The sequence below is a fragment of the Sus scrofa genome, chromosome 6, assembly GCF_000003025.6.
Source record: "Sus scrofa isolate TJ Tabasco breed Duroc chromosome 6, Sscrofa11.1, whole genome shotgun sequence".
NCBI classification, from domain to species: domain Eukaryota; kingdom Metazoa; phylum Chordata; class Mammalia; order Artiodactyla; family Suidae; genus Sus; species Sus scrofa.
Window position 1 is genome coordinate 169,962,136 of NC_010448.4, and position 26,629 is coordinate 169,988,764.

A 26,629-nucleotide genomic window follows, 5' to 3' on the forward strand; every position below is an offset into this window, starting at 1 on the left:
AGGAAAAGGGCTTCGAATCACCTGTGCATATGGTGCCACTTCTGCCTTAGCTTCTCGGTCCCCCAACTCTGTCCCACGTCACCCTTGTCTCAGAGCCAGTGCTGGGCTGTAGAATCTGACCCATGGGGGTCCAAGTCTTGGCTCTCTACTCACTCACTCTCTCTGCCCTCGGGCGTGCCACCCTCCTCCCTTCCCATCTGCATGCCAGGAGCACAATCCCTGACCTCCTCTAGAGCTCTGGCTTCTGTAAATATGTGCAAAGTACTGGACTGACATGAAAAAATCTTCTAGCAAAGGGGACACGTTGGCTGCTTCCAGTTGCAGAATCCTGAGTTTCAGGAGCCCAGCAAGAGGACAGCTTCTTGGAAAATCTCTGTTAATGATGCCCAGTCTGCCTACAGCCAGTGGGACACCCGAGGGGGAGGACCTGGTCCAGAACAGGCCAAGCCAGCCCCACAGAATGCCTCGAGAAGATGCGCAGGGTGAAGAAGCAGCCCCTTGGAATCCCCGCTGTGGCGCAGCGGGTTGGGAAGCTGACTGCAGCAGCTTGGATCGTTACAGCGGCAAGGGTATGATCCTGGCTGGTGTGGTGGGTTAAAAAAGCCCGCGTAGGTCAAAGCTGTGGCTCCGATTCAATCCCTGGCCTAGGAACTTGCATGTGCCACGGGTGCAGCCATTAAAAAAGGGGGGGGGGAGTTCCCGTCATGGTGCAGTGGTTAACGAGTCCAACTAGGAACCATGAGGTTGCAGGTTTGATCCCTGGCCGCGCTCAGTGGGTTGAGGATCCGGCGTTGCCATGAGCTGTGGTGTAGGTCGCAGATGTAGCTCGGATCCCGCGTTGCTGTGGCTCTGGTGTAGGCCGGCGGCTTCAGCTCTGATTGGACCCCTAGCCTGGGAACCTCCATATGCCGCGGGAGCGGCCCAAGAAATGGCAAAAAGACCAAAAAAAAAAAGGGAAGAAGAAGAAGCCCTTTGAGAGCAGGGCCATTTGCAGGCATGTCCCTGGTGCTCGCAGTACCAGCTGGCACCTGAAAGGCTTTGTCAAACACTGGCAAAACATGTACATTCACTGTCCCTCCCAAAGGTGCCCATCCATCATCTGTGCCCCGCCCTAGCCACGCACAAGTCCCCCTGACACCCCGTGACAGCCCCGCAGGGAGCAGCTACGTCCTATGTTCACAAAGGAGCCGAGGCACAAGGTGAAGCTTGCTGCCCAGGGTCACCCAGCTCACGGGGGGCATCGCTGCAATTTGAGCTCAGATCAGCCTCTTAGCAAAGCCCACAGCCCCTCACCAAACCACCCTGCACCCCCTCTGTCCAGGGTTCGGGCGCTCTTCTGAGAAGCTCTTCTAGGCGTCGGTCCCTCCGGCGAGCACAAAGAACCCCCGTGTTGCTCTGTGGAGAGAAACCGGGAGCCAGCTGGGTTCCCCACCTCCCCTGCACCCCAACCTCATCCTAACCAGCAGGGGGGGTCCCTGGAGCTGGGAGGCCTTAGGGAGCCCCCATCACCGTTCCTGGAAGAGCCTCTGGAACCGAGGTCCAGGAATCAGCCGTTCTCACCAGCAACCTCAGAAGCCCACTCCGGAACCTCTGCCAGGGTGTGAACCCCTGAGCTGAACGCGCACGGACGGGGCCCTCAAGACCGCGCCTCCGTCGACATTCCCTGCCTGGTTCCTGCCCAGCTCTTGAAACACTAAGGCCCCAGCTCACAGGACAGAGAGCTCCTGCCAGAACCTGCTGTCCCCCTCATGCCTCCAAGAGCAAGGCCTGCTCCCTCTTCTGGGAATATGCCTTTGCCCATCTTGTCAACCTCGCCAGCTCCTTCTCAACCTGGGCCTCTGGTCGGCTGGTGGGGCAGGGCAGGCACGGTGCCTCGAGGCAGCAGCCTCCACAGGGATCCACGGAAATGTTTCCATTTCTCTTCAAATCAGAAGGAGACAAAGGAACTTTTAAGTCAAAGAAAATGTTTTAATATGTACTATTAATAATTTGTCTTTATACCAGCAAGGTTGTAAAATATGCTTTTTAATTGTATGTGTGGGCATCATTTATACATCATTTTAATCATGTACATCTGCATTTGTGCATATGTGGGTGCATGCGTGCATGCGCTCTTGTGTGTGTGTGTGTGTGTGTGTGTGTGTGTGTGTGTGTAGGAAGGGGCCCCTGAAGGCAGAATTTGTTGGGGACCCACAAAGGTCATCACGTGGCCTGGCCTCAACCTTCCAACCCGGACACTGATGCGCGTCCTCTTGGAAAGTCGTACCCCGAGCACACCCCCAGCGGACGTCTCTTCTCTGTGTCCCGATATTTGTGCTTAGCACGTGGTATTTTAATTGCTGGTGACCCTGTCTTTCCACTGGCTGGTGAGGTTTATGCCCCGGCGTCACCGGCGCCCAGCTTGGGGCCAGTACATGGCAGGTACTCAGCAAATGCTCCCAAATCAGTTGAAACGCCTCGGTCCCAGGAAGGAGCAAAGGCCTTCCTTCCCCAAGTCACCCGAGAATGCGCGCAGCGCAAGGAGGCTGCTTCTCCTCCGACTTTCGCTCATCCACTGTGTGCGGCCACCGTCCCAGGCAGCAAGCATCAGCCAGCGGTAAAGAACGCAAACATGGGCCTGCCTTTATGGAGCCCACATCTGACGGTCCCCTCTGCCAGGCTCTACCCTTCTGCTGCCCCATCGTCTTCCCGCCCTGCCCCACGGATGCCCCCCGATGCCAGGGCAAGGAAAGAAAACACGGATAGGCAACCTCCTTCCTCCGCCCGCTCCGGCCCCGCGGGCCCCAGCACCTCTTCCGAAGGGCCGGCCCGCCTCCTTCTCCGCCCTCCTGGAAGGTGACCACTCGGCCCCGAGCGCCCGTGAATTTCACGCTCCGTCTCCCGCGTGCCTGACCTACGTTCTGCTCTTTCCCCACGTGGCCGCCCAGCAGTGCGGGGTCCCCCACACCTGGGGCTGGGTTTCCTTCCCCCTCCCCCTAAGGCCAGGTGTCCCCTCAGAGGAGAGGCTTCCTTGGCCAAGGGAAGGGCCAGCCGAGGTCCACATAAACTGCTACAGCCCTGGATGCAAATCTCAGCTCCGTTCCTCGCAGCCACAGGGTCCCGAGCAAGTCACGGCCCAGTGTGAGCCCTGTCTCCTCGCCCACATGGGAATCTACCTACAGGAAGGTTATGAGAAGACGGCATCTGTAAATGAACAGGTGTCGCAAGCCCAGGTTCAGAATTGCCCGTCCCAGCCCCACCCAGACCCGCTGCCCCGGCTGGAATTCCACCACTGCTAAAGAAGCCTGGTCTGCCCCTCTGCCCTCAGGTGAGCCACTTTCCTTCCTAGCCACGCCCCTTTACCTGCCTTCTGCCCTCCTTCAAGGCCAGGAGTAGGCGCTGCTCCTTGGCCTCCCCTGCCTCTCAGAGGGACCTGTGTTCCTTTATACCCCAGCCCACTCAGGAACGGCTTGGAAGCAGAGCTTCTAATTGCGAATCCTCATTGGGCACCCATCACAGAGTCTTCCCCCTGGGCTTTCCCGGGAGAGCCCCAATGTCAAATATCCCGCCCTCCCGTGCCCGTGAACGCATGCATGGCAGAATAATAACAGCAGCTAGCATTCACTGTGGGCTATACCCGGGACAGGCGGGCACGGTCCCCGAGCTTCTTAACTTTTACAGTGATTCTAGAAGTAGGTGCTATTATTACCCATTTTTCATTTGGGAAGACTGAGGCATAGAGAGGGCAAGAAACTTGCCCAAGGTGATGGAGCTGGAACTGGAACTAAGGCCGACTGGCTCCAGAGCTCAGCCCTACACCCTTCCTGAAGGCAGCGAGACTCTGGACAAGAGTCACGTGCACTCGGAACTGGCTCAGAAGTCCCTTCATCAGGACAAAGTGCGCCCCCTCCACTGCATGTAACTTTCCACAGGGCACATGGGACTGAGAGTCTTCTCTTGGGTTCTCTTCTCTGGGGTGGGAGCTGGGGGCAGAGTGGGGGTTCCTAGGGCTCTGCTCTTTCCCACACACTGGGCTGGAACCAGGGAGCTCTGGGTTCGGAGCCTACATCTGGAAGGCTTGGCAGCCCCCAGCAGGTCGGACTGCACGGCTGCTCTTCTGAAGGGCGTGCGCGAGGTGCCAGGGGAGTGGGGGAGGGGCGGTCACAGTGGTCACCTAACCCATTTGACGAGGACCAAGGACGCTGCATCGGTAGCACTAGCACCTGGCTTCAGAGGTGCAAGGCAGAGGTGCAGAGACGTCTGGCAGGACCGCAGACTCCATCTGTAACCACAAGCAGGGAGCGGGGACACCGCAGCCGTGCGTTTGCAGTGGTCCAGCAGCAGGGGTCTGAGCCCAAGGAACGGTGCCTGGACAGGCGTCTGCCCTCCCTGTGGACTCGCGGGGGGAGAGGAGACACTGAATCCCTCCAACACTTGAGCGGAGAGCTGTGGGAATGACTTTTTGTCCAGCAGAGTTCATGTACTTTTAATAATGCATATTTGTTTCTGATTGTAGAATAAAGCATGCTTATTGCAAACTTTGAGAACAATTTTGAAAGTCATCTGTAATCCCAGGATCCAGAAATAAGAACCGATAACACTTCGGTGCCTTTTCCCTGTGCCTCTGTATTTTTCCAGTATTAGGACCATAACAGCCTCTCGCAAGGATTTTCCCATTCTGAAAACTCTCCAAACTATGGTTTTTAATGATTTCGTGATGTTTGATCTTTTGGGACATCTCATAATATATTAAACCAGTCTCTTCTTGTTGGATATTGTCTATCAATTCCACTTCAAAACTGCAGTGGTTTTTGGAGCAAGAAGCTATACTGCCCAATCCTATAAAGAATAAATGAACAGGTTCAGTCCAGATGTCAAGGGCTCGGAGCAGCCAGAGAGGGGAGCCTGGATCTGACGCTGTGGCTGGCAGTGGACGGAAGCTCCCCAGCTGGCCGTCAGGATGCTCTTTGAACTCTTTCAAGGCAGGCACCGCAGCCCAAGCGTTGGCCTCCTCACAAGCTGATAAAGGGGCGATCCCTCCCCCGGGACCGTAAGGGACAAAGCCGTGCAGGAACCCCGGGGAACTTGCCAAGCAAGCCTCCCTGGTGGCGCAGAACTGAAAGAGGCCCTCGCTCTACTTTTTACAGCATTCAAAGGCAGACCTGTCAAAAGCTGGCCCCCAAACACTCAAATTATGTGGGAGAAAGTCTTGGGGAGAAAATGAGGAAGGAGGGAATTATGCAATTGAAAACATGTACGAATCCAGACAGAATAATGAAGCACAGACACAAGATTTTGCACTCAATGGAAATTGCATTTAGCCATGTTTTGTGGTTTGAGAAAAAGAGAGAGACTGACTCAGAGAGACAGATGGAGACACGCGGGGTAAAGAGAAAGAGAGTGGAAAAAAGAAAAGAGACAGAGATGCAAGGGGGGGAGAGTCAGCAGCAGCCAGATGGAGTCCCACAGCGCAGAGGAGAGGGAGCAGCAGGGCTTGGGGCAGGCGGCCTGTCCTCTCCCTGTCTCGGCCCCTGGGTCTGCAGAGCGTCAGTCCCACGGCCCAAGGGTCCCAGGGCCAGAGCCAGGCCCGACCCTGGCACAATGGAAACCAGGAGACCTCTACCCCCTCAAACTGGGGGCTGGGGGTTTTGTTCTCTCTCTATTTCTGTATGTCTTCTGTGTTTCCAAGTTTTCTTAAAGACCAAGCAACTGCTACGTGCAACAGTTGGGAGGCTCTCAAGGCATTACGTTGAGGGGAAAAAGCCCGTCTCTTCGGGCTTTTCAAGATTGATCCCACTCACACGATCCCACTTCCATGCCATCAGGAAGGGGCAAAACTGTAGGCATGGGGAGCAGATTCGGGATTGCCGGGTGGGGGGTCGTGGGCGGAGTGGATGGTGTGACTCTACGGGGAGCTCAAGGGAGCCCTTGGTGGCACTGGAATCGTTCTGTCTTGAGGCGGTGGTGGTTACACAAATCCATGCACGTGATAAAATGAGGCGAACTCTACACACACAAGGCACCGATGTCGGTTTCCTGGTTTCGATACAGCACCACGGGGGCAGCTGGGGGAAGGCTCACGGGCCCGCTCTATACTCTTTTTGCAACTTCCTGTGAATCTATAATTATTTGAAAATAAAGTGAGCAAGAAAGAGATTACATGTGATTCTTACAATCAGAAAAGTTATCCCTTCTCAACAAAATCTTAGCCAACCGAATCCAACAACATATCAAAAAGATCATACACCATGACCAGGTAGGGTTCATCCCAGGTGCACAAGGATGGTTCAACGTACGCAAATCAATCAGCATCATACACCACATTAACAAAAGAAAAGTCAAAAATCATATGATCATCTCAATAGTCGCAGAAAAAGCATTTGACAAAGTCCAACGTCCCTTCATGATCAAGACCCTCGCCAAAGTGGGTATAGAGGGAACATTCCTGAATATAATCAAAGCCATTTATGACAAACCCACAGCAAATATAATACTCAATGGTGAAAAACTGAAAGCCTTCTCACTCAAATCTGGAACAAGACAGGGATGCCCACTCTCACCACTGCTCTTCAACATAGTTTTGGAAGTCCTAGCCACAGCAATTAGACAAACAAATGAAATAAAAGGCATCCATATAGGAAGAGAAGAGATAAAACTGTCACTGTATGCAGATGACATGATACATACATAGAAAACCCTAGGACTCAACCCAAAAACTACCTGAACTGATTAATAAATTCAGCAAAGTAGCAGGATATAAGATTAACATTCAGAAGTCAGTCGCATTTCTGTATACCAGCGATGAAATATTAGAAAAGGAATATAAAAATACGATACCTTTTAAAATTGCACCTCACAAAATCAAATACCTCGGAATACACCTGACCAAGGAGGTAAAGGACTTATATGCTGAGAACTATAAAACTATAATCAAAGAAATCAAAGAAGATGTAAAGAAATGGAAAGATATTCCATGTTCATGGATTGGAAAAATCAATATTGTAAAAATGGCCATACTACCCAAAGCAATCTACAGATTCAATGCAATCCCTATCAAATTACCCATGACATTTTTCACAGAACTAGAACAAACAATACAAAAACTTATATGGAACAACAAGAGACCCAGAATCGCCAAAGCAATCCTGAGAAACAAAAACCAAGCAGGAGGCATCACTCTCCCAGACTTCAAGAAATACTACAAAGCCACAGTCATCAAAACAGCATGGTACTGGTATCAAAACAGACAGACAGACCAATGGAACAGAATAGAGAACACGGAAATAAACCCTGACACCTATGGTCAATTAATCTTTGACAAGGGAGGCAAGAACATAAAATGGGAAAAAGAAAGTCTATTCAGCAAGCATTGCTGGGAAACCTGGACAGCTGCATGCAAAGCAATGAAACTAGAACACACCCTCACACCATGCACAAAAATAAACTCCAAATGGCTGAAAGACTTAAATATACGACAGGACACCATCAAACTCCTAGAAGAGAACATAGGCAAAACACTCTCTGACATCAACATCATGAATATTTTCTCAGGTCAGTCTCCCAAAGCAACAGAAATAAAAGCAAAAATAAACCAATGGGACCTAATCAAACTGAAAAGCTTTTGCACAGCAAAGGAAACCCAAAAGAAAACAAAAAGACAACTTTCAGAATGGGAGAAAATAGTTTCAAATGATGCACCTGACAGGGGCTTAATCGCTAGAATATATAAGCAATTTATACAACTCAACAGCAAAAAAGCCAATCGACCAATGGAAAAATGGGCAAAAGACCTGAATAGACATTTCTCCAAGGAAGATATACAGAAGGCCAGCAAACACATGAAAAAATGCTCAACATCGCTGATTATAAGAGAAATGCAAATCGAAACTACCATGAGATATCACCTCATACCAGTCAGAATGGCCATCATTAATAAGTCCACAAATAACAAGTGCTGGAGGGGCTGTGGAGAAAAGGGAACCCTCCTGCACTGCTGGTGGGAATGTAAACTGGTACAGCCACGATGGAGAACAGTTTGGAGATACCTTAGAAATCTATACATAGAACTTCCATATGACCCCGCAACCCCACTCTTGGGCATATACCTGGACAAAACTAGACTTAAAAGAGACACATGCACCCGCATGTTCATTGCAGCACTATTCACAATAGCCAGGACACGGAAACCACCCAAATGTCCATCGACAGATGATTGGATTCAGAAGATGTGGTATATATACACAATGGAATACTACTCAGTCATAAAAAAGAATGACATCATGCCATTTGCAGCAACATGGATGGAACTAGAGAACCTCATACTGAGTGAAATGAGTCAGAAAGACAAAGACAAATACCATATGATATCACTTATAACTGGAATCTAATATCCAGCACAAGTGAACATCCCCTCAGAAAAGAAAATCATGGACTTGGAGAAGAGACTTGTGGCTGCCTGATGGGAGGGGGAGGGAGTGGGAGGGATCAGGAGCTTGGGCTTATCAGACACAAATAGAATAGAATAGATTTACAAGGAGATCCTGCTGAATAGCATTGAGAACTTTGTCTAGATACTCATGATGCAACAGAAGAAAGGGTGGGGGAAAAAATGGAATTGTAATGTATACATGTAAGGATAACCTGACCCCCTTGCTGTACAGTGGGAAAAAAATAAATTATAGAAAAAAAAGAAAAAAAAAAAAAGAAAAGTTATCCCAAAATGTTAAGTGCCTTGCAGAGGAACGTTAAAATAGTCGCAGCAACATGTCAATACCTACGGATTACAATCCACATAGAAATTCTTTCTTAAGCAGAATTCCTCCTGGAGAATAGAAGGCTGAACAGAAAATAACCAGAGGATTTGGAGACAGCATGGCTGAGAGGGAAACAACACTCTCTGCCCCTTCCTGGCTGTGTGACTGTGAGCAAGTTGCTTCACCTCTCTGGGCCTAGATTTCTCATTTGTAAAATCGGTTCCCATACAGATGAAAAGAGTCAGCACTCTGAAACATACGGAGCTCCATCAAATAGGAAATCTCTCCCCTTCTCAAGGCAGCCACCAGCCATAACAAGTACACTGGCCTGCAAGGACCCCGCCTTTACCTGCTGGGGCTAGAAAGGGAGCGTGAGCCTTTCAGAGAATCAATCCTTTAAATGCCACCAAGCACGCTATAAAATCTCTTATACGTTACCAATCATGTTATAAAAGTTTTCGAGGAGTTCCCATCATGGCTCAGTGGCTAACGAATCTGACTAGGAACCATGAGGTTGCAGGTTCGATCCCTGGCCTCGCTCAGTGGGTTAAGGATCTGGCATTGCCGTGAGCTGTGGTGTAGGTCAAAGATGCAGCTCAGCTCCCGCATGGCTGTGGCTACAGCTCTGATTAGACCCCTAGCCTGGGAACCTCCATATGCCGTGGGTGCGGCCCTAGAAAAGGCAAAAAGACAAAACCAATAAAAGAATAAAAAACAATACAAGTTTTTGAGCCCCAGCACAGTTTGGGGGAAAGAAAAATACCCATTCTTCCCTGAGGAAGTCTTTCTGGGATTATTTTCACCTTTTAGAGTAAGTGCTCAGGGCATCACAAATGTAGAGGCAGAGAGAGAAAAATGCTGTGGCTTTAAAACACAGACAAAAGAGCATCTCCATCACAAGGTTTAAACCGCACGCGCGGAAGGCACGTCTCACTGCTATGGTAACTGTGACACGCTGCAGATTCTGAAGGGCCGCAGTGCTGGCAGGTGGGGTCGCCCGTGTGGAATGGGCCACACAGGTGAGCAGACACACAGGCAGGGACCTGAAGGGGCCGCCGGGGTCTCGGGAGCAGGGGAGAGGCCCCGTGTCGCCGAGACTCTGAGCTCCCTTTGTTGGTGGAGACTCAGAATGGCTCGGGTCCAAACCTTTCATTCACAGATGAGCTCCCCAAAAAGGAGATGCAGCACACACGCCCGGGCCCGCGAGCGGCTGTGTGGGATGTGCTTTTGGAAACCCGGCAGCGTGAGGAGGGAGGCTGGCTTCCAGAGCCTCTGAGCGGCGCAGAGCAACGTCCAGGATGCTCGTGCGGCTCTGCTGCCTTTGCTGCTCCCCGCGCCCCCCTCCCGCTCCGAGGCTCCCTCCACAAGCTCCCTCCACGAGGCTCCCTCCACGAGCGCCGGGCGGGGCGCCCGGGGAAGGTCAGCCGTCCCCCGCTTGACTTCCCTCGGTGACAGCAGCCCGGCCCTTGTTGGACAGCTCCTGTCGGCAGAAAGCGCGGCCCGCCAGCCAGGTGCGATGTCTCTGACCCAGTCGATCGACCCCACACACAACCTGTCATCCCGCCACTTGAATGCCAGCCCTGCACACTCTAAAGATGACAACAGCTTTATGCGTCGCTTGTTGAAATTCAGATATAGCTGTGAACACCCGACGCCCACGTCGGGTGGAGACCTTTGAGGGGCAGAGTGGGCGGGAAGCGCCCTGACGGATGACGTGGGAAAGTCGGGGCGCAGTGAACCGGAGACTGGGAGGCCAGGGGGCCCCGTGCGCTTTGATCAGGGGCTTTTGGTCCCGAAGGGCCTGTGTTTCCTTGGAAAAGAAGACAGAAGCATCTAGAAAGGCAGACTCCTTCCTTTCCCCTAACCGCAGATATGGCGGCTGGAAACAGCCCTGTCACAGGCAGGGCGTCTCCGCTCTGCAGAGATGCAAATGCTCCAGAAACTTCCGGCCAAGGTGGGGCTGCACGTCGCTTGAATCCCACCTCCGGCACTAAGCTCACAGCCCTGACAGAAGACGATAAACTGGGAGTTTCCTGTGGCACAGGGGGTTGAGGACCCGGGGTGGTTACCGCTGTGCTTTGGGTTGCTGCTGTGGCACGGGTTCAACCCCTGCCCCGGGAACTTCTACATGCCACAGGTGTGGCCGAAAAAAGAGAAACCTCAGAAAAATCTGAGCCAGGAATAAACACCTTCGTGGACCAGAGGTGCAGCAGGCCTACGGAGGGCTCCGCAGCATGGCAGCGGGGCCTGGGCCTGACGGGGGCGGGGGGCTGAGCAGAGCCGTCAGGCGTGCGGCGGTCGGCTTCCTCTGGCGGAGGGGGCCAAGCTTCGGGCTGGTTCAGTGACCGGAACTGGACCCCGCTTCTGCCCCTCGTGGCTTGGAGGATGGGAGCCCAAGTCATGGGCATGAAGCCTGTGTCGGGTCAGGGTCCCGGGAGTCCGGGCTTCCTCTGCAGCAGCGTTGGCGTCTCGTCTTTATCGTCGATATTCTGCAGTTTGACTACAGCGGGGCGAGGCACGGATTGACTTTTATTTGTTCTGCGCAGCATGGAGTATGACCTTTGAGCTCTGATCCCTTTTTTTAATTCTCAGAAAGTCTCAGCCCTTACCTCTTTCATCTGGCTTCTTTGGCATCCCCTCTGTTCTCCTGGAACTCCTGCACAGCAGCCTGTCAGCCAGGATTCCGTGTCTCTTAACCGCTTGGGCCGCGGGATGCCAGCTACCTCTGTGTACCTATTTTTTCCTTTTTCCTCAGCATTAGAATATCTGCCTTTTACTCAGGCACATGGCCTCTTGGAACCACGGCTGCTCCTCTCGGCCTCCCCGGTATCGCTGCGCTGGGCTGTACAACGGAGCTCCGGACAATGGATATATGCCTAAGTTTTATGGACGCTCCTTGAAATGTCTTTACAGCGAGGGAGTATGCTAGTCTTTGACCCGACTTTCTTCCTGCTATTTGGAAGATGCATGAGATGGCTGGCACTGGTGCAGCCATCTTGGACCATATGGTAGAAGCCAGACAGAAGAAGCCTGGGCCTCAACGACTATGAGGTTGCCCTAAACGTCCTCACACTGGAACGCTACTCCAAAAGAGAGAAATGGAGTTGCACATTGTTCAAGCCATGGTTATTTTCCTACCTGTCTTAGTTTGGGTTTCCCAAAAGCAGATCCCAAGACAAGCATTCGGATGCAAGTAGTTAATTTGGAAGAGGATGCCCGGAAGCACAGCGGAGTGGAGAAATGAGACATAGAAGGGGGAAAACCCAGTACCGGGTTTGAGCATGGGCAGGGTACTGCTGGGGTCAACTGAGGCTATGGGACCTATGGGAAACTATGGGAAACGGGCTGCATCACTGTCCAATCAGGGAACAAGGAAGCTGGAGCATTTATCCACAAAGTGCCTTCCCTCTGGCTGAGGGCATCTCCTGGGGCTAATTCCCCAGTACTCTGCCTGCCTCTGTGCAAGCCGCGTGTGATCCTACAGCCAGAAAACGCACTCAGATGGAGACGCAGGAAGTTGCTTTTCTGCCCAGGTCTGTTTTCGGGCGACGGCTGGGGTCGGCCGAGGGCGTGTGGGCCAGGCACCAACAGCGCAGCCTCCTGCACTGGGCCTAAGGTCGACACTATTCTTTCCCACAATGCATCTCTCTATCTCTTGCTGCCCCCTGGGTGAAATCCCCCGTTTTCTCTTCCAAATAATTAATCCTATCTTCTACCATGTCCGATCTGGACTCCTCCTGTCTCTTTCATTTATTTCGACAACTATATTTCTCATTCCCAATGTTTCTAAACGGTTTGTTGCATTTCTGCCTGTTTTTAATTTATAACTCATTATTCGCGCTCCACGGGTGGGTGTTTCCCTGACTTTATTCGTTAATTTTCCTCATGTGCTGCAGAATTTTAGTTTGCAGGCTCTTCTCAAGTGGGATCAATTTTTCTCTGCCTACTCACCCTGCCTAGTGGGCTGCTGGCTTCTCCCTGGACTCCGGGGCCCCATCCAGAACTCGAGGCTCTCTTCCAGTGACGCGGGTGGGAGTGCCACATGTCCCATCACCGACCCTCTATGAGGCTTGGCCCTGGCCTCGCGTGGGGCTCATTACATGTAGAGGAAGGGTAGGTACTCATGTCCTAATCTAACCGGTATTTGTTGACTGTCTTCTTTGAGCCAGGCCTGTCCTGGGGTGGGAATACAACGAGGACCCAGACAGATAAGTATGAATAAGTCTACCATTTACGGTAGTGATTGCTGACCTCAGGCGAAACTAAAATGGAGTGAGGGACTTAAAGTGACGGAAGGCGTTAGGATGTCTTAGGTAAGCCGACCAGGGGAGGCCTCTCGGTAGCAGGTGAGTAGAACACTGAAGGAAGTGGTGCCGTAAATAACGTACAGAGCCGGGGGGAGCGCAAGTGCAAAGGCCCTGAGGTCAAAGCGTGCTTGTCACTGTCGGGAAATGACGGAAAGCCGGGGACCCAGCAGAAGGAGCCCGGGGAGAGGCATGAGCAATTTGCCCGCAGGAATAGTCTGGGGCCAGACCCTCCAGGCAGGGCCTCAGTGCAGCGGCCTGCCGGAGCCAGCTCGGAGGGGCTCTGGGTGCTGTGTGTTCAATGTTGGACGCCTGAGACTGACTGTGGAGGGAAAACGTTCACCGCAGTTAGCAAACGCTGCAAATCGGGGCGCCCCACTCCCGAGAGCCTGCCGTTAGGTGCGTACCCGCACACCACTGCTTGTAAGAGTGGTGGGAAATTTGTTCTCATTGGACGAGGAGGCCATCAGGGGCTTTGAACTGGGAGACGATGTGACACGGTTTCATTTAAACAAGGTCACCGTGGGCAACAGCCCCTGGAGGAGCAAGAAGGGAAGCGGGCAAACGGACTAGGAAGCAATTGCAGCGACCAGGTGAAAAGGGGATGGACTCGCCTACAGGTCTCGGGAGGAGGTTTGATTTCCTCTTCTGTCTTCCCGTGTGATCCCCCTTAGCCTCGATGGACACAGCGATTCCACTGCTGGGAGCAACGGATTTTCCTAGAAGGAGGGTGAGCTTTGGGATCAGTGGGCTTGCATTTAAGTCCTAGACCCACGTCTTCACACTCTTCCTTGGGCAAATTAAAAACCCTCTGAGAGTCACGGTGCCCTGTGTGCAGAACCGAGATAACACCTGCAAGGGTGCCTGTGATGAACAATGAGGCAAAGAACGTGGAATTCCTGTTTCCCCTTCTCTCCCGAGCGGAGCACCCAGGCCATCAGTGCCCCAGGGCCGCTCCCTCTAGAAGCAACACCCAGTTCCCCAAGCTGCCTGCGGGTCCCTCCTGGTTCCCAGGTGGGGCACTGGCGCCACCTAGTGCCCACACTGGTTTCTGCAGGCCAGCTGCTCCTGGATGATTTCTCCATCATGAATCAATCACTTCAAGGTTAAGGACTCCTCTGCCAGATGGAGCCCGCAGCACATTAGCCATCCTAACATGCGTTGTCTGACCTGCCGACAAAGCCCGCATTGCTGTCCTGATCCCTCCTCGCGTGACAGTCTCGCCTCCATGACCAGATCGTAGAGGGCAGGGCCCGTGGCGGCAGACTTCACCATGTCTTGGGCCATCGCCTTGTGCCGGGCACCCTGCTTCAGTCCTTACGGCCATTATATCCTTACTCTTTATCTGGAGACGCTGAGGTCAAGACAGAAGAGGTGACGCACTTAACGTCACTGCGTAAACAGCTAAGGTAAGCTTGGCCTCCAGGGCCTCTCTTTGCAAGGGCCAGGTTTTTCCACAAAAGCATCCAGCACAAGGTGGGCAACCAGAAGATACTCGGGGGGTTATTTTATTTATTAGGCTCTTTGGGGGGGGCAAACAATAGTTCCCAGGCCAGGGACTGAACTTGCACCAGAGCCACAGCTGTGTCAATGCCAGATCCTTAACCGCTGAGCCACCAGGGAACTCCTTGGCTCTTTTAAATTAGTGAAGCACAGGGAACCCTGACCAGGAGTCAGGAGACCCACACTCAGAGTCATGGTCCGCCCTGAAAAGCTGACTGGGTCACCTTGTGCAGTCCGACGCCCCTCCGTGGTCCTTGGCACCCCCATAATTAAAGACCAGGGTGCTACACGGCCCCGAAGACTCCCTCAGGTCCTGATGTTAGCAGCTGCCGAGTTGAGAGGACTCCAGATGAGGGTGGACATTCTGGGTGCTGAGGCCGCTGCGCGGGCGTGTCCCCACCCTGCCACCCGGAGCCGTGAGGTCTTGAGTGCGGCACTTGCCCCGGCCTCCGTTTCCTGGTCTGCGAAGCAAGGGTAGTCCGAGCGCTCGCCCCCCGACCTCACAGGCACCTTACCTCTTGGACCCCCTCAAAGCAGCGCTTGGCACAGACCAGGCAAGCTCTTCGTGTCCTTCCTTCCAAAAGACCCACTCTGGAGTTCCCGCTGGGACTCGGGTCCCGTTAAGGACCCAACATGGTGTCCGTGAGGATACGGGTTCAGTCCTGGCCTCGTTCGGTGGGTTAAGGACCTGGCATTGCCACCGGCTGTGGCACAGGCCGGCAGCTGCAGCTCCCGTTTGACCCCTAGCCTGGGAACTGCTGTCGGTGCAGCCCCCAAAAGAAAAAAGTACATAAGGTCTTCATTCTCCCTGCTGCCTCATTCTTTGCTTCTAAACCATTAAGCCAGATCACATGAAAGCCTTATGCATAATAAATAAGGTTTTCCATTGCTTGATTCCCGCGAGCATCAAGACACAATCATCCATGTAGCCGCAGACACGGCAAAGGCCAGAGGCCATGTGTCTGAGCCACAGGCTCCTCGGAGGATCGTGTGTGTCACAGCTTCAATAAAACCTGGGATGCTCTGGACAAACCGAAGCCTAGAGACCATACTGTGCTCTAAGTTCCACCATCATTCAAGACAGCCTGGCTCCTAAACTGGGCTGCTCTGGACCCGTTTCCTAGGAGCCGATGGTTCGGAAGTGTCCACCCTCGGAACCTGCTGCGGGTCAGGTCCTGGGGTAGGTTTTCCTGCCGCTAAATCAGAAAACAACATATATGGGAGTTCCCACTGTGGCTCAGCAGGTTAAGAACCTGCTACAGTGTCATCGAGGATGCAGGTTCCATCCCTGGCTTCGCTCAGTGGGTGAAGGATCCAGCGTTGCCGTGAGCTGTGGTGTAGGTCAAGGCATGGCTCAGATCCCGCATGGCTCTGGCTGTGGTGTAGGCCGGCGGCTGAAGCTCCAATTCGACCCCGAGTCTGGGAACCTCCACATGCCGCAGGGGTGGCTGTGTTTAAAAAAAACAAAATGACCAAGAGACCAAGGACCCCATCCTCTTAGCTGGGTCACTGTGAGGCTAGAACCAGGGCCGGGCAGTGGGACAAGCCCCTTCTCCTCTTAGAACCCCTCCCCCCATTGGAGGAACGCTGCCCAGGAAAACTTCCTAGCAGGATGGAAGGAGGTAACACCGGTGCTGCCAGCAGGGCAGCCACTTCACCAGGAGCTTTCGAACAGGTGACACGCGGCTAGTGTGCAATTGAGGAACTCAATTTTCAATTGAATGTCATTTTAATTAATTTACACTTAAATACTGCCTTGCGGCTAGTGGCTACCATACTGGACGGAGCAGCTCTACAACTATCAGGCCATACGGGCTTTTTTATTGTTGTCGTTGTTGTTGCCAGGGCCGCATCCAAGGCATGTGGAAGTCCCCAGGCAAGGGGTCAACTCGGAGCTGCAGCTGCCGGCCTACACCACAGCCACAGCAACGCCAGATCTGAGCTGTGTCTGCTGGCCTACACCACAGCTCGTGGCAACGCTGGATCCTTAACCCACTAAGCCAGGCCAGGGATCGAACCCATGTCCCCATGGATACTAGTCGGGTTCATTACTGCTGCGCCATGACGGGAACTCCCTAACAGGCTTCTTCCTGGGGACAGGAGGCGGCTGAGACACGGAGAGACGAAGCGATGCACCTGTGGGCCTCCAGTGACTCCGGCAGCAACGAAACCAGAGCCCGATCCTCCTTATTCCCGGCCATCTCCCCACGTCACAGCTTTTGCCGCGCCCTCCCAGGGCGCCACGCCTTTCTGCGGGGGAGGCAGCTGCCCCTGATGGCGAGGCTCTTCTCCTCCACACCCCCTGCTTGGTAAACCTCTACCAAGTTTCAAGACCCAACGCAAACCTCATGGCCCTCTCTCTCCCCGGCATTTCCTGGTTTCCTCCCCACCCTCCTGCAGCGCTCCGTCTGCTTAGCCGCCAGGGCACTGGGGATGCGGTTGCATTTGTCCCCCCCCCCGGACTAGAATCCCCGGGAGCACAGCACTTCGTTCTTCCTGCCAGCTCCAGACCCGGTACAGGAGAGAGGCCAACGAGCATGCGTAGAATCCACGTGCTGAATGGATCACGACTGGTAGGTTCCAAATAAAAATGGACTTTCCGTGGGAATCAGGATGCCTGAGGTCCGTGTATGACTCGCGCTCAGCAGCTGTGTGACGATGGGGAAACTGTGCCCCCTCTCTGGGCCTCGGGCGGTTGGACTGGGTCAAATCTCAGACAGACCTCAGCCTCCTCTAAGGGCCTGACTCTGAGCAACCCCTGGCTCAGCAACTTGGGCGGGGAGGGAGGGGCTTGCAGGGGACCACGGTTGTTGGGGGCTTCAGCCTGTGGCAGAAGCAGCTGGAAATGAGGCCTGGGGTGGCTGAGGCTGAGGGGCTGACAGCCGGGCTGGGCGTGGGGATGTGGATGCACCCATTTCAGCAGCTGCTGGAGGGCCTCCAGGGAGCCCTGGACACGGAGGAGGGGAACGGGGAGAACAGCAGAGGCAGGAACCAAGGAGGGGCCGGAAAAGGATGGGACCAAGCAAACCAGACGAAAGAGAAAGATGCAAAAGCACCACAAAACACTGACGGTAGAAAATCCGTCACTGGTGCGTCGCCCCCTCCTTGGTTCACGCCACGCGCTCACCCAAAACACTGATTCCCAGACCCCCGGAGCTCAGAGACTCTCAGATGACTAGACAGAGCAAGTGAGGGCCAAAGCGGGGAAACGACTTCTCCCAGGTCCCACGGGGAAGGGCCCAGGTGCCCACCCTCTCAACTCCCCCAAACCACTGTGCCCACCGACTACCAGTCTCGTGTCTCACTGATGTGCCCAGGACTCGCTCCAAAGTGTCAAGGCCTGGGCGGGGCAGGCCTGTCCCGCCAGGAACGGACACCTCTTCTGGAGGTGGTCCTCGGCCTCCCTCCTGGGGGAGCGGCTTAACAGAGGGGGCCCTGGGCTCGGAGCTGGACGGCTCCGGATTCATTTTAAAATGGAGAGGACTGTGCTTGCCGGCACTGTGCTGCAAGGTGTAATGGGACAGCAGGTGTCGTCACGCCGAAAAGGCATCAGTGAATGTTCTGCGAACCAGTGAGATGAGGAAGAGAACAGCCGCCCTGTGAGCGGTGTGCTGGCCGGGCCCTCACGGCGAGACCTTCTCATGCGAACACAAACGCGTTCACACGACACTAGCTCCAGACAAGGTCGTCGCAATGACCTTGCGATGCAACGAGACAAAACCACGCCGTCTCATAACCACGTCTGAAGACGGGCAAAGCCAGAACCATAAAAGAGACCAACGGCCCCTCTCCCAGGCGCCAGGAGTGACAGCGGTCTCTTCACCCGTCGCAGCCTCCGAGAAAAATTAAGACGCTTCCTCACCCGATTGTCCCCGCCTTCTGACAGCACCGACTCGAGCAAACTCCTGTTTAAACCGGCCCTCCCGACAGCCTCGTTCTGGGACGCCGTGTGCGTTTGCAAGGAACCCCGGGGGCTTCGTGCAGCCAGTGATAAACCCGACGCTGTGTGACCGTGGGTGTGAGCCTGGGGGTCTTCTGCTGTGGGGCACTGACCAGGATTGAAACGGCGGAAGTTCCATCCTCCCGGCAGAAGGAACAGTCAAGGAACACACACACACACACACACACACACACACGTATGTACATATATGCATGTATGTTAGACATATTTTTTGTCTGAAGCATCTTTCCCTCAGTTACACAGCATGAGTGACTTATTACTCTGCTTAGGAACGAATCAGCCCTTTGGTCCAACTGGGCTCTGGTAAAATTTGGGAAATAACTGTCATGGCAAAGAAAGAAATGGAGACAAGGGAGAGATTAAAATTTACGGAATCTGGAGGTAGTGAACCCAACTAGTAATCACAAGGAGGCGGGTTCGATCCCAGGCCCTGCTCAGTGGGTGAAGGATCCGGCATTGCCATGAGCTATGGTGTGGGTCGCAGATGCAGCTTGGATCCCACGTTGCTGTGGCTGTGGTGCAGGCCGGCAGCGCAGCTCCAATTTGACCCCTAGCCTGGGAGCCTCCACACGCCGCAGGAGCGGCCCTAAAACTAAAAAAAAAGGCAGAGAAATCTCAGCACGTGCCAGACCTTGTCTCCTTGGTCCTCAGCACCATGCTGCGGGGTGGGCACAGCATTGTTCCCAGGTGGCTGACAGGGAGAGCAAGGGCCACGGAGGTTCGGTTGAGTGTTGAGGCCATGGTTTGAAGCAGTAGGGACACCTAAGCCGGTGCTTCTCCCAGCCAGCCCGTGAGCCTCTCCGCCGCCTGGGAAAGAAGGGTGAGCAGAGTTGGGCCGGCTCTGCCCCCATCCCTGGCTGCCTCGGCACGCTGGCCCCCTGAACCCAGCCTCCGTAGCCCCAGTGGGCCCGGCGAGGTGTAAGAGATGGTTCTGAGTGAGGCACCATCCATCACTTTACAAGTGGGGAAACCGAGACCCTGGGAGGTCCGTCCCCTCTCCTACCTGAGTCGCCTCCAGGGGTCGCCGGAGCAGGTTCTCCCAGCGTGCAGGCGGCAGAACGGCCTGTCTCTCCTCCCATTCGGGGTCCAGTGATGCTCCCTGGGCAACTTGATCGCCGCCACCGCGGGGATATTTACACCACAGGTACTGGCAAAAGCTATCAGGAATCTTTTCTCCCCGCAGTTAGTTGTTAAGATATTTAGCAGCAGGCCACGTCTTCCTCCGTCCTGTAAGGAAAGAGAAGGGTAAACTTGAGAGGAAGACGGTCGGGAACAGCCCCGTCAGAGCACCAGCCATCAGCACCTCGGCCTGTCTGGCTCTGATGCATCATCAGTATCCAGGCGCTCTCTGAGCGTTTGCGTCAGATGGTTGGGGGTCTCGCTGAGAATGTCTTCTGAGCCCCACGGGATTAGGAACCCTGGGGGGGTACTGGAGACTCTGCAAGAACAGGTCTCCTCAGATGATTCTTTTGGTTCCTGAGTTTGAGCATCACTGCTCCACATCCTTCTCATCATAAAGGACTTCTTGGGAGTTCCCATCATGGCTCAGGGGTAAGGAACCCAACTAGTATCCATGAGGACATGGGTTCAATCCCTGGCCTCACTCAGTGGGTTAAGGATCTGGCGCTGCCGTGAGCTGTGGTGTAGGTTGCAGATGAGGCTCAGATGCCACACAGGCCGGCAGCTACAGCTCCGATTCGACCCCTAGCCTGGGAACTTCCAAATGCCACAGGTGCGGCCCTAAAAAAACACACAAAAAATAAAGTAAAATAAAACAAAATGACCCTCAGACACAGAGCACAGTCCCGTCCTTCACAGAAACGCTCGCAGCCTCTATTTCGGGACCATCGGCCCCGTGCTCGTGGAGGGTGGGTGAAGGCAGACCCGGGTGTGCTCTGTCCTCCTTCCCTGTCCCTAGGGTGATGGCTCTCTGGCCTGTCGATGTTGGGATCAGACAGAAGTCCATTACGTCACCTCCCAGAGAGTTCTAGGGCAGCCTGCCCTCCCGATGCTCCAGTACTACAGAGTAACATCTAGGAAATGTGTAGCTGATGCTTAATTTCCCAAACAACTGGAAATGAGAAGAACTAGGTTAGAGTCTGGGATCTGGCCCACACGAGGTGCGTGACCTGGCCAGTCCGTGAACCTCTCTGGGGCTCAGCTGCCTCCTCAGTAAAACTAGCGTCTACCTTGGAGGTTTGTGAGACTCAAATGAGGTAACGCTGGGAAGGCAAACTCGCTGATGGAGTGCTAGATGCATATTCATTTCCTTAGCTCTCTCACCCCTGCAGGGGGGCCCTCTTCAGCTCTGGAACCGTGGACTGTCTCCCCTCCCAGGCCCTGGGCTTACGCATCTCTGTGTGTGCTTCCTACAGAATAAGCATTTCCTGAAGGTCGATGCTGGAATATGAAGGCATAATCTACACGGAGACAGATTAAACCTGGTATGGAGATACTGGTACGGGGTCATTCATAGACAGCGGTTTGGAGCTGTAAGCAGAATATAGGGCATGGGGTTAGGAGTCTCAAGTGTTAGGGTGGGACACTGTATCTACTGCTGCACAGTAAATTACCACAAACTGAGAGGCTTAAAACAACATATATCTACTATTTCACAGGTTCTCTGGGTTCAGGAATCCAAGCCCAGCTTAGCTGAGTCCTCTGCTTCAAGTCCCATACAACTGCAGTCAAGGTCTTGGCCAGGGCTGCAGACGCATCTGAGGCTCAGCTGGGGAAGGATCCGTGTCCGCCCCCACGTAGGTTGCTGGCACAATTCAGTTCCTGCAGCTGTAGGACTAGAGCTCCACTTCCTCATTGGCTGTGAGTGGGACGCCCCCGCCCCCCAGCTCCCAGAGTTGCCTGCAGTTCCTTGTCATGTCCCCCTGACCCCCCGCCCAAGGCAGGCATCCCCCCAACATGGCAGATGGCTCCTTCAAAGCCAGCCAGGGAGTAAGAGAGAGAGTCCAGCGAGATGAGTGCTACAATTTTATGTCGTGTAACCATGCAAGCATCTATGTAGTAACACGCATCGCCACCATCTGATCACCTTCGCTACATTCTATCAGTTAGAAGCAAGTCAGAGGCTCTGCCCACCCAAGTGGAGAACGACGTGAAACCAAGAAGACCAGCAGGATGAGGGTGTCTCCTCGAGAGTCTGTCCACCACGGGAGCTCATCTGAACTTCATAAGGGATGCCCTTCCTGAAGCTGATACAGAGACGTGTGGGACTGCAGAGCTCCGAAGAATCTTCTCGCCATTCCACTCAACATGAGCAAACAGAAGCCCGCAGAGCCCGAGTCACTGGGAAGAAGGCAGCAGAATCAGACTAGACTCCAGACCTCCGACTCCTAACTTCCACCCTACTCTACTGCTTCCCTCCTGCTCATTGCCAGAACTTTGGGACTAAAAGACAAAAATTAAGGTGGCTGTTCGAAGCTGTGGCTCAGTACATGTTAGAACATCTTAGAAGAGCTAAGAATAAACCCTCCGCATGGCACTCAAGGCCCTTGGACCACTTGGCACAACCAAGCTCCCCTGTCTTACACCTTTCGCCATCCTCACCCCACCCCCACCCCAAGGAAGTATTTGCAGCTTCCTGGGGTCCCTTCCTCCTTTTGCATATTCTTCATAGGAATGCTTTTCTCTTTAAATGCCTGCGAAATAGGCAAAAACAAAACAGCAAATAAATACAGCTACTTAACCTCTGAGTCTCCAATCAAATGCCACCTTCTCAGTGAAACCCTCCTTCATTTTTGCAGGCAGAATTAATCACTCCCTCCATTCTGCTCGCTCAGAATCCTGAGCAGCCTCTCACAAAGCCCATCTCCTAGGCCGTAGAGTTGTTTTCCAGTTCTGTTTCTCCTTTTGATGGTAGGACTTTTAAAGCAGGGTTGTTAGAAAGATGTAAAACTAGTTTGCTGTAAACAAGTCTATCCTGCCAGCTGGCCTTGTCTAGAGACACTGCAAGCCTCTCCTGCTGAGCTGAGACATCTCTACTGGGGCTAATGAAAGCATTTCTTTCAAAGCAGATGTCTCCAGAAGTTCCTCGCAAGCCAAGGAAAGGCCGGCTCGATCCCCGTCCAGTTACACCCGCCTCCGTGGCTCCCCCAGCACTTTGCTCCATTCAGTAAATCACCACCGATGGACTGACCAGAATCAGGTAGTCATTCAACAGTCTCAGTTGAGGGACACGGAAGGCTGGGGCTGGACGCCGAGTTCAGGTTACAGGGATGAATGAGACACGGGAAGGGCTGTAGAGTCGAAAGAGGTGCGAGTCAGAGTCAGACTTGGTCACTAACCCGTTGTAGGGCCTTGGCGACATATTTAACTTTGCTGACCCCGCGTTCTTGGCTAAAGGGGAGATAATAGTGCCTCCTTCGTAGGCGTTGCTGTGTGGATCACGAGAGAGGATACGTGTGCCTGGCAGGTGCCCGTCCCCAATCCTAGAGAATCGCTGGCCATGCCCGCAACACTCACCATAAGCCCGCGACGGACACACTTGGAAGGGGAGCCTTCAAACAGGACGAGCAGGAGTTGGCCGGGAGGACGTGCCGCTCGGAGAGAACACGTACAAAGCAGGGCTGTCCTGATGGGAGGCATCTCCGAACATTTCTACACCCCTGATTTTCAGGATCTTAATAATTCAGATTCCAAGAATCCTGGAATGCTAGTACGAGACCCCTCGGAGGTTCAGCGTCCACTTCTTCCTGATGAATAAGCTGCCCAGACCATCAGCAAAGTCCTTCATTTCTGACACTGGGATACGGACCTCGAAGCTTCCACTCCAGAGCTCTTCCCCTGCACTGTGGTCACCGGCTCCCGAGGGCTGTCATCGGTGGAGGCGGGTCTTTTAAACGACACACTGACACACTTCGATTCACAGATGTTCATTTTAAGGATTCATGTCCTTGGAGCCCAGCGGGTTGTTTTTACCGACGGGTGACGCCAAGTGTCAGGCTCCTGACCGCCTCTCCTCAGTACTTAGGCCCTGAAGGCGACAGGTTCGCAGAATCTCAGAGTAGGAAGGACCTGGGAGGTTTATCTGGCTCAATTCCCCTTCCACCGAAGGAACAGCTTCTGGACAGATCCATTGCTCCCGAGGGGGTTTCTTCCGTTGTTTGGCCATGACTCCCAGGTCCACTGCGCACGACTCTGCTTCTCTGCCCATTCTGTCCCTGAAGAGAAGGGAAGGCAGAAAGTGGGGCTCACTTACTGATGCCATCATCCCAGTATCAGACTGGGCAAGGAGTTCTCGCTGCGGCTCAGCAGGTTAAGAAACTGACATAGCGTCTGCGAGGATGAGGGTTTGATCCCTGGCCTCGCTCAGTGGGTTAAGGATCCAGCATTGGCTGCAGATGCAGCTCAGATACCGTGTTGCCATGGCTGTGGCATAAGCCTGCAGCTGCAGCTCTGATTGGACTCCTAGCCTGGAACTTCCATATGCTGCAGGTGGATAAAACTGAACTGCGAAGAAAAAGCTTCGAGAGTTTAAATAACATCCCAAGATCACCCACAGTGAGAGGAAGATGCAAGCCAGGGTGTAACTCTCGGGAAGCTGAGACGCCCTGTCCCTGCCGGCTGTCTCTCTTCGGCAAGGCCCTTTCAGCACACTGCTCTGGAGCCTCTGCAATCAAACCCCTGCTAAAATGCCTTTCACGGCTCTTCAATACTCCCTCGAGGAAAACAGTCCAAACTCTCTGGATTAACATCCAGGGCCCTTGACAATCTGGTTCCAAGTGGACTTTACAGGCTCGCTGCCCTCTCCTCTGCCAGCGCGTCTCCCCACAGGCTGGACTTGCTGCCTGCAGGCCCTTCCCCGCATCCTCTGCCCCAAGAATCCTCATTTCCTTTTAAGGTCCCTTCAAACGCCACCTCCTTGGCCAACCCTTCTCCGGCCTCTCTGCAAAATTCATTCTCTGCCTTCTCCCAGCACATCGCAGGCCTCGGTAACAGCCTCTGCTGCGTCGTCAGGGCCCTTCATAGTCCAAGATCCGTGAGGGAGGGATGGTGTTTCTTTGCGTCTCTTTGCATCCTCAGTTCCTGGCACATAACAGGTGTCCCGGAAATATTTAGGGCATAGAACTGAGGTGTAATTCCTTCCCAGATGTTCATCCTTCCACGGTCTGAAAATCCCTCTGCGGCCTTGCCCTGTGCCGTTCTACTCCCGGTTAGTTCTTCTCTCGGCTCGTAGTCCCAACTCTTTCTTCTAACGTCTGATGTCCAGATTCTTATCCTCTTGGCCTTTTGCTTCTGGGTGACAGTTTGTGAATGTCACTCTTTTAACACATGAGCCCTAGGACGAAACTGAGTAGCCCGGATGAAGGCTGGCCAGAGCTGAGCACGGTAAGAGGAGCCCAACCTCCGCCTTAGAGGAAACGCTTCTCTCACCGCTGCTGTGTGCCAGGAGCCTCCGCCTGTCTCATTTTCCTTCACTCTTGCGATAACCTGGGAAGGCAGGTATCATCTCCTCCATCTCTTAGGGGAGGATCCTAGCCACAGGCTCATAAGGTAAAGTCACAAGCCCAGATACCGTCAGATATTTTCACATCAGCTCTGCCCAGGTCATGTTTTTTCCAGTCACCAAGCATAAGGGCAAGTGAGGACAAAAAGAATCAGTGCCTTTAGAAGGGGGTGGAACCAAAGCCCAGAGAAAAGGCAGGTTGGATTCACGACCGAGTTCCTAGCGATAACAGCCTTTATCTAGGAGCCCAGACAGAGCCTGGAATTTCTCAGCCACGTAGCTTCCTGGAACTAGTTTAATTTGGCATTTCACGAGGGGAACAAGAGCAGAAGTGTCTTAGATAAGCGTCGAGGTTTGGGGCTCAGCCCTCTTGTGCAAAGCCCTCACACCATCAGAATCTGAGCAGCCGGTCTAGTCGGGGCCCAGTGAGTCACAGAGGAGATGAGGTGGGAGCTGCTGCTCCGGTCTGGGGCCTGGCACCTCCCTCCACAGAGACGCACCGAGCACCACTGTGCTCCAGGTACCGTGCGAGGTGCCGGGTGTACCGAAGAACGCGGAGACCGTTCCAACCTTCCGAGCTTCTCTGGGAGACAGACAGACCCAGAAGCAAAGGATACATACACAGCCGCGCGACGGCAAGCTCTCCAATGTTCTCCGGGTACCAGGAAAGCAAGAGAGGGGGTGGAGCCCATCCTGGAGTGAATATGGCAGGAAAGGGAGCAGAGGAAGCTTCCTGGGCAGAGTGATCTTAACTGACGAGCAGGAACAACTGGGGAAGGCGAGAGGAAGAGACAAAGGCAGAAGAAAAAGTTCCAGGTGTAAAAGCAGAATCTCAAATGCAGGGAATGGCACAAGGTTCCCATACAGAATGGGAAGACTTGCAAGCAGTTTCGTGTTTGATGAAAGTTCAAGAGGCTGACAGATTTAATGCAAGTCCTATCAAATTACCCATGACATTTTTCACACAACTAGAACAAATAATCCAAAAATTTGTCTGGAGCCATAACATACCCAGAATTGCCAAAGCAATCCTGAGCGGGGAGAAACCAAGCAGGAGACATAACTCTCCCAGACGTCAAACAATATTACAAAGCTACAGTCATCAAGATAGTGTGGTATCGGTACAAAAACAGACAGGCAGACCAGCGGAACAGAATGGAGAACCCAGAATAAACCCAGATATCTGCGGTCAATTAATCCCTGACTAAGGAAGCAAGACTATAAAATGGGAAAAAGACAGTCTTTTTAGCAACTGGTGCTGGGAAAACTAGAACACACCCTCACACCATGTGCAAAAATAAACTCAAAATGGCTTAAAGACTTAAACATAAGACAAGAATACAAATGTTTCCTTAGGTCGGTTTCCCAAGGCAATAGAAAGAAAAAGAAACCAGTGGGACCTTATAGTCAAATTTATCAGCTTTTGCACAGCAAAGGAAACCATTAAAAAACCAAAAGACAACCTACAGAATGGGAGAAAATAGTTGCAAGTGATGCAACTGACAGGGGCTTAATCTCCAAAATATATGAACAACTTAACACAACTCAACAGCAAAAAAAATAAACGATCCAATTGAAAAATGGGCAAAAGACCTAAAGAGATTTTCTCCAAGGAAGACATACAGATGGCCGACAGGAACATGGAAAAATGCGCAACCTCACTAATTAT

At 53.2% G+C, this 26,629-nt stretch overlaps 1 protein-coding gene across 16 annotated transcripts in view; it reads right to left on the reverse strand.

Annotated features, from left to right (window-relative positions):
* LOC102166622 overlaps positions 1 to 26,629 on the reverse strand; it is a 116,969-nt gene that overhangs the window by 77,685 nt on the left and 12,655 nt on the right. For 14 of the 16 annotated variants that reach the window (XR_002345260.1, XR_002345269.1, XR_002345270.1 and 11 more), the window contains exon 2: positions 19,504 to 19,727. Coding sequence is in view for 1 of the 16 variants with exons in the window: in XM_021096969.1 (XP_020952628.1) it covers positions 19,504 to 19,727; positions 22,977 to 23,099 (347 nt within the window). In the remaining 15 variants the exon portion in view is untranslated. The other 2 variants (XR_002345261.1, XM_021096969.1) reach the window with 2 other exon arrangements.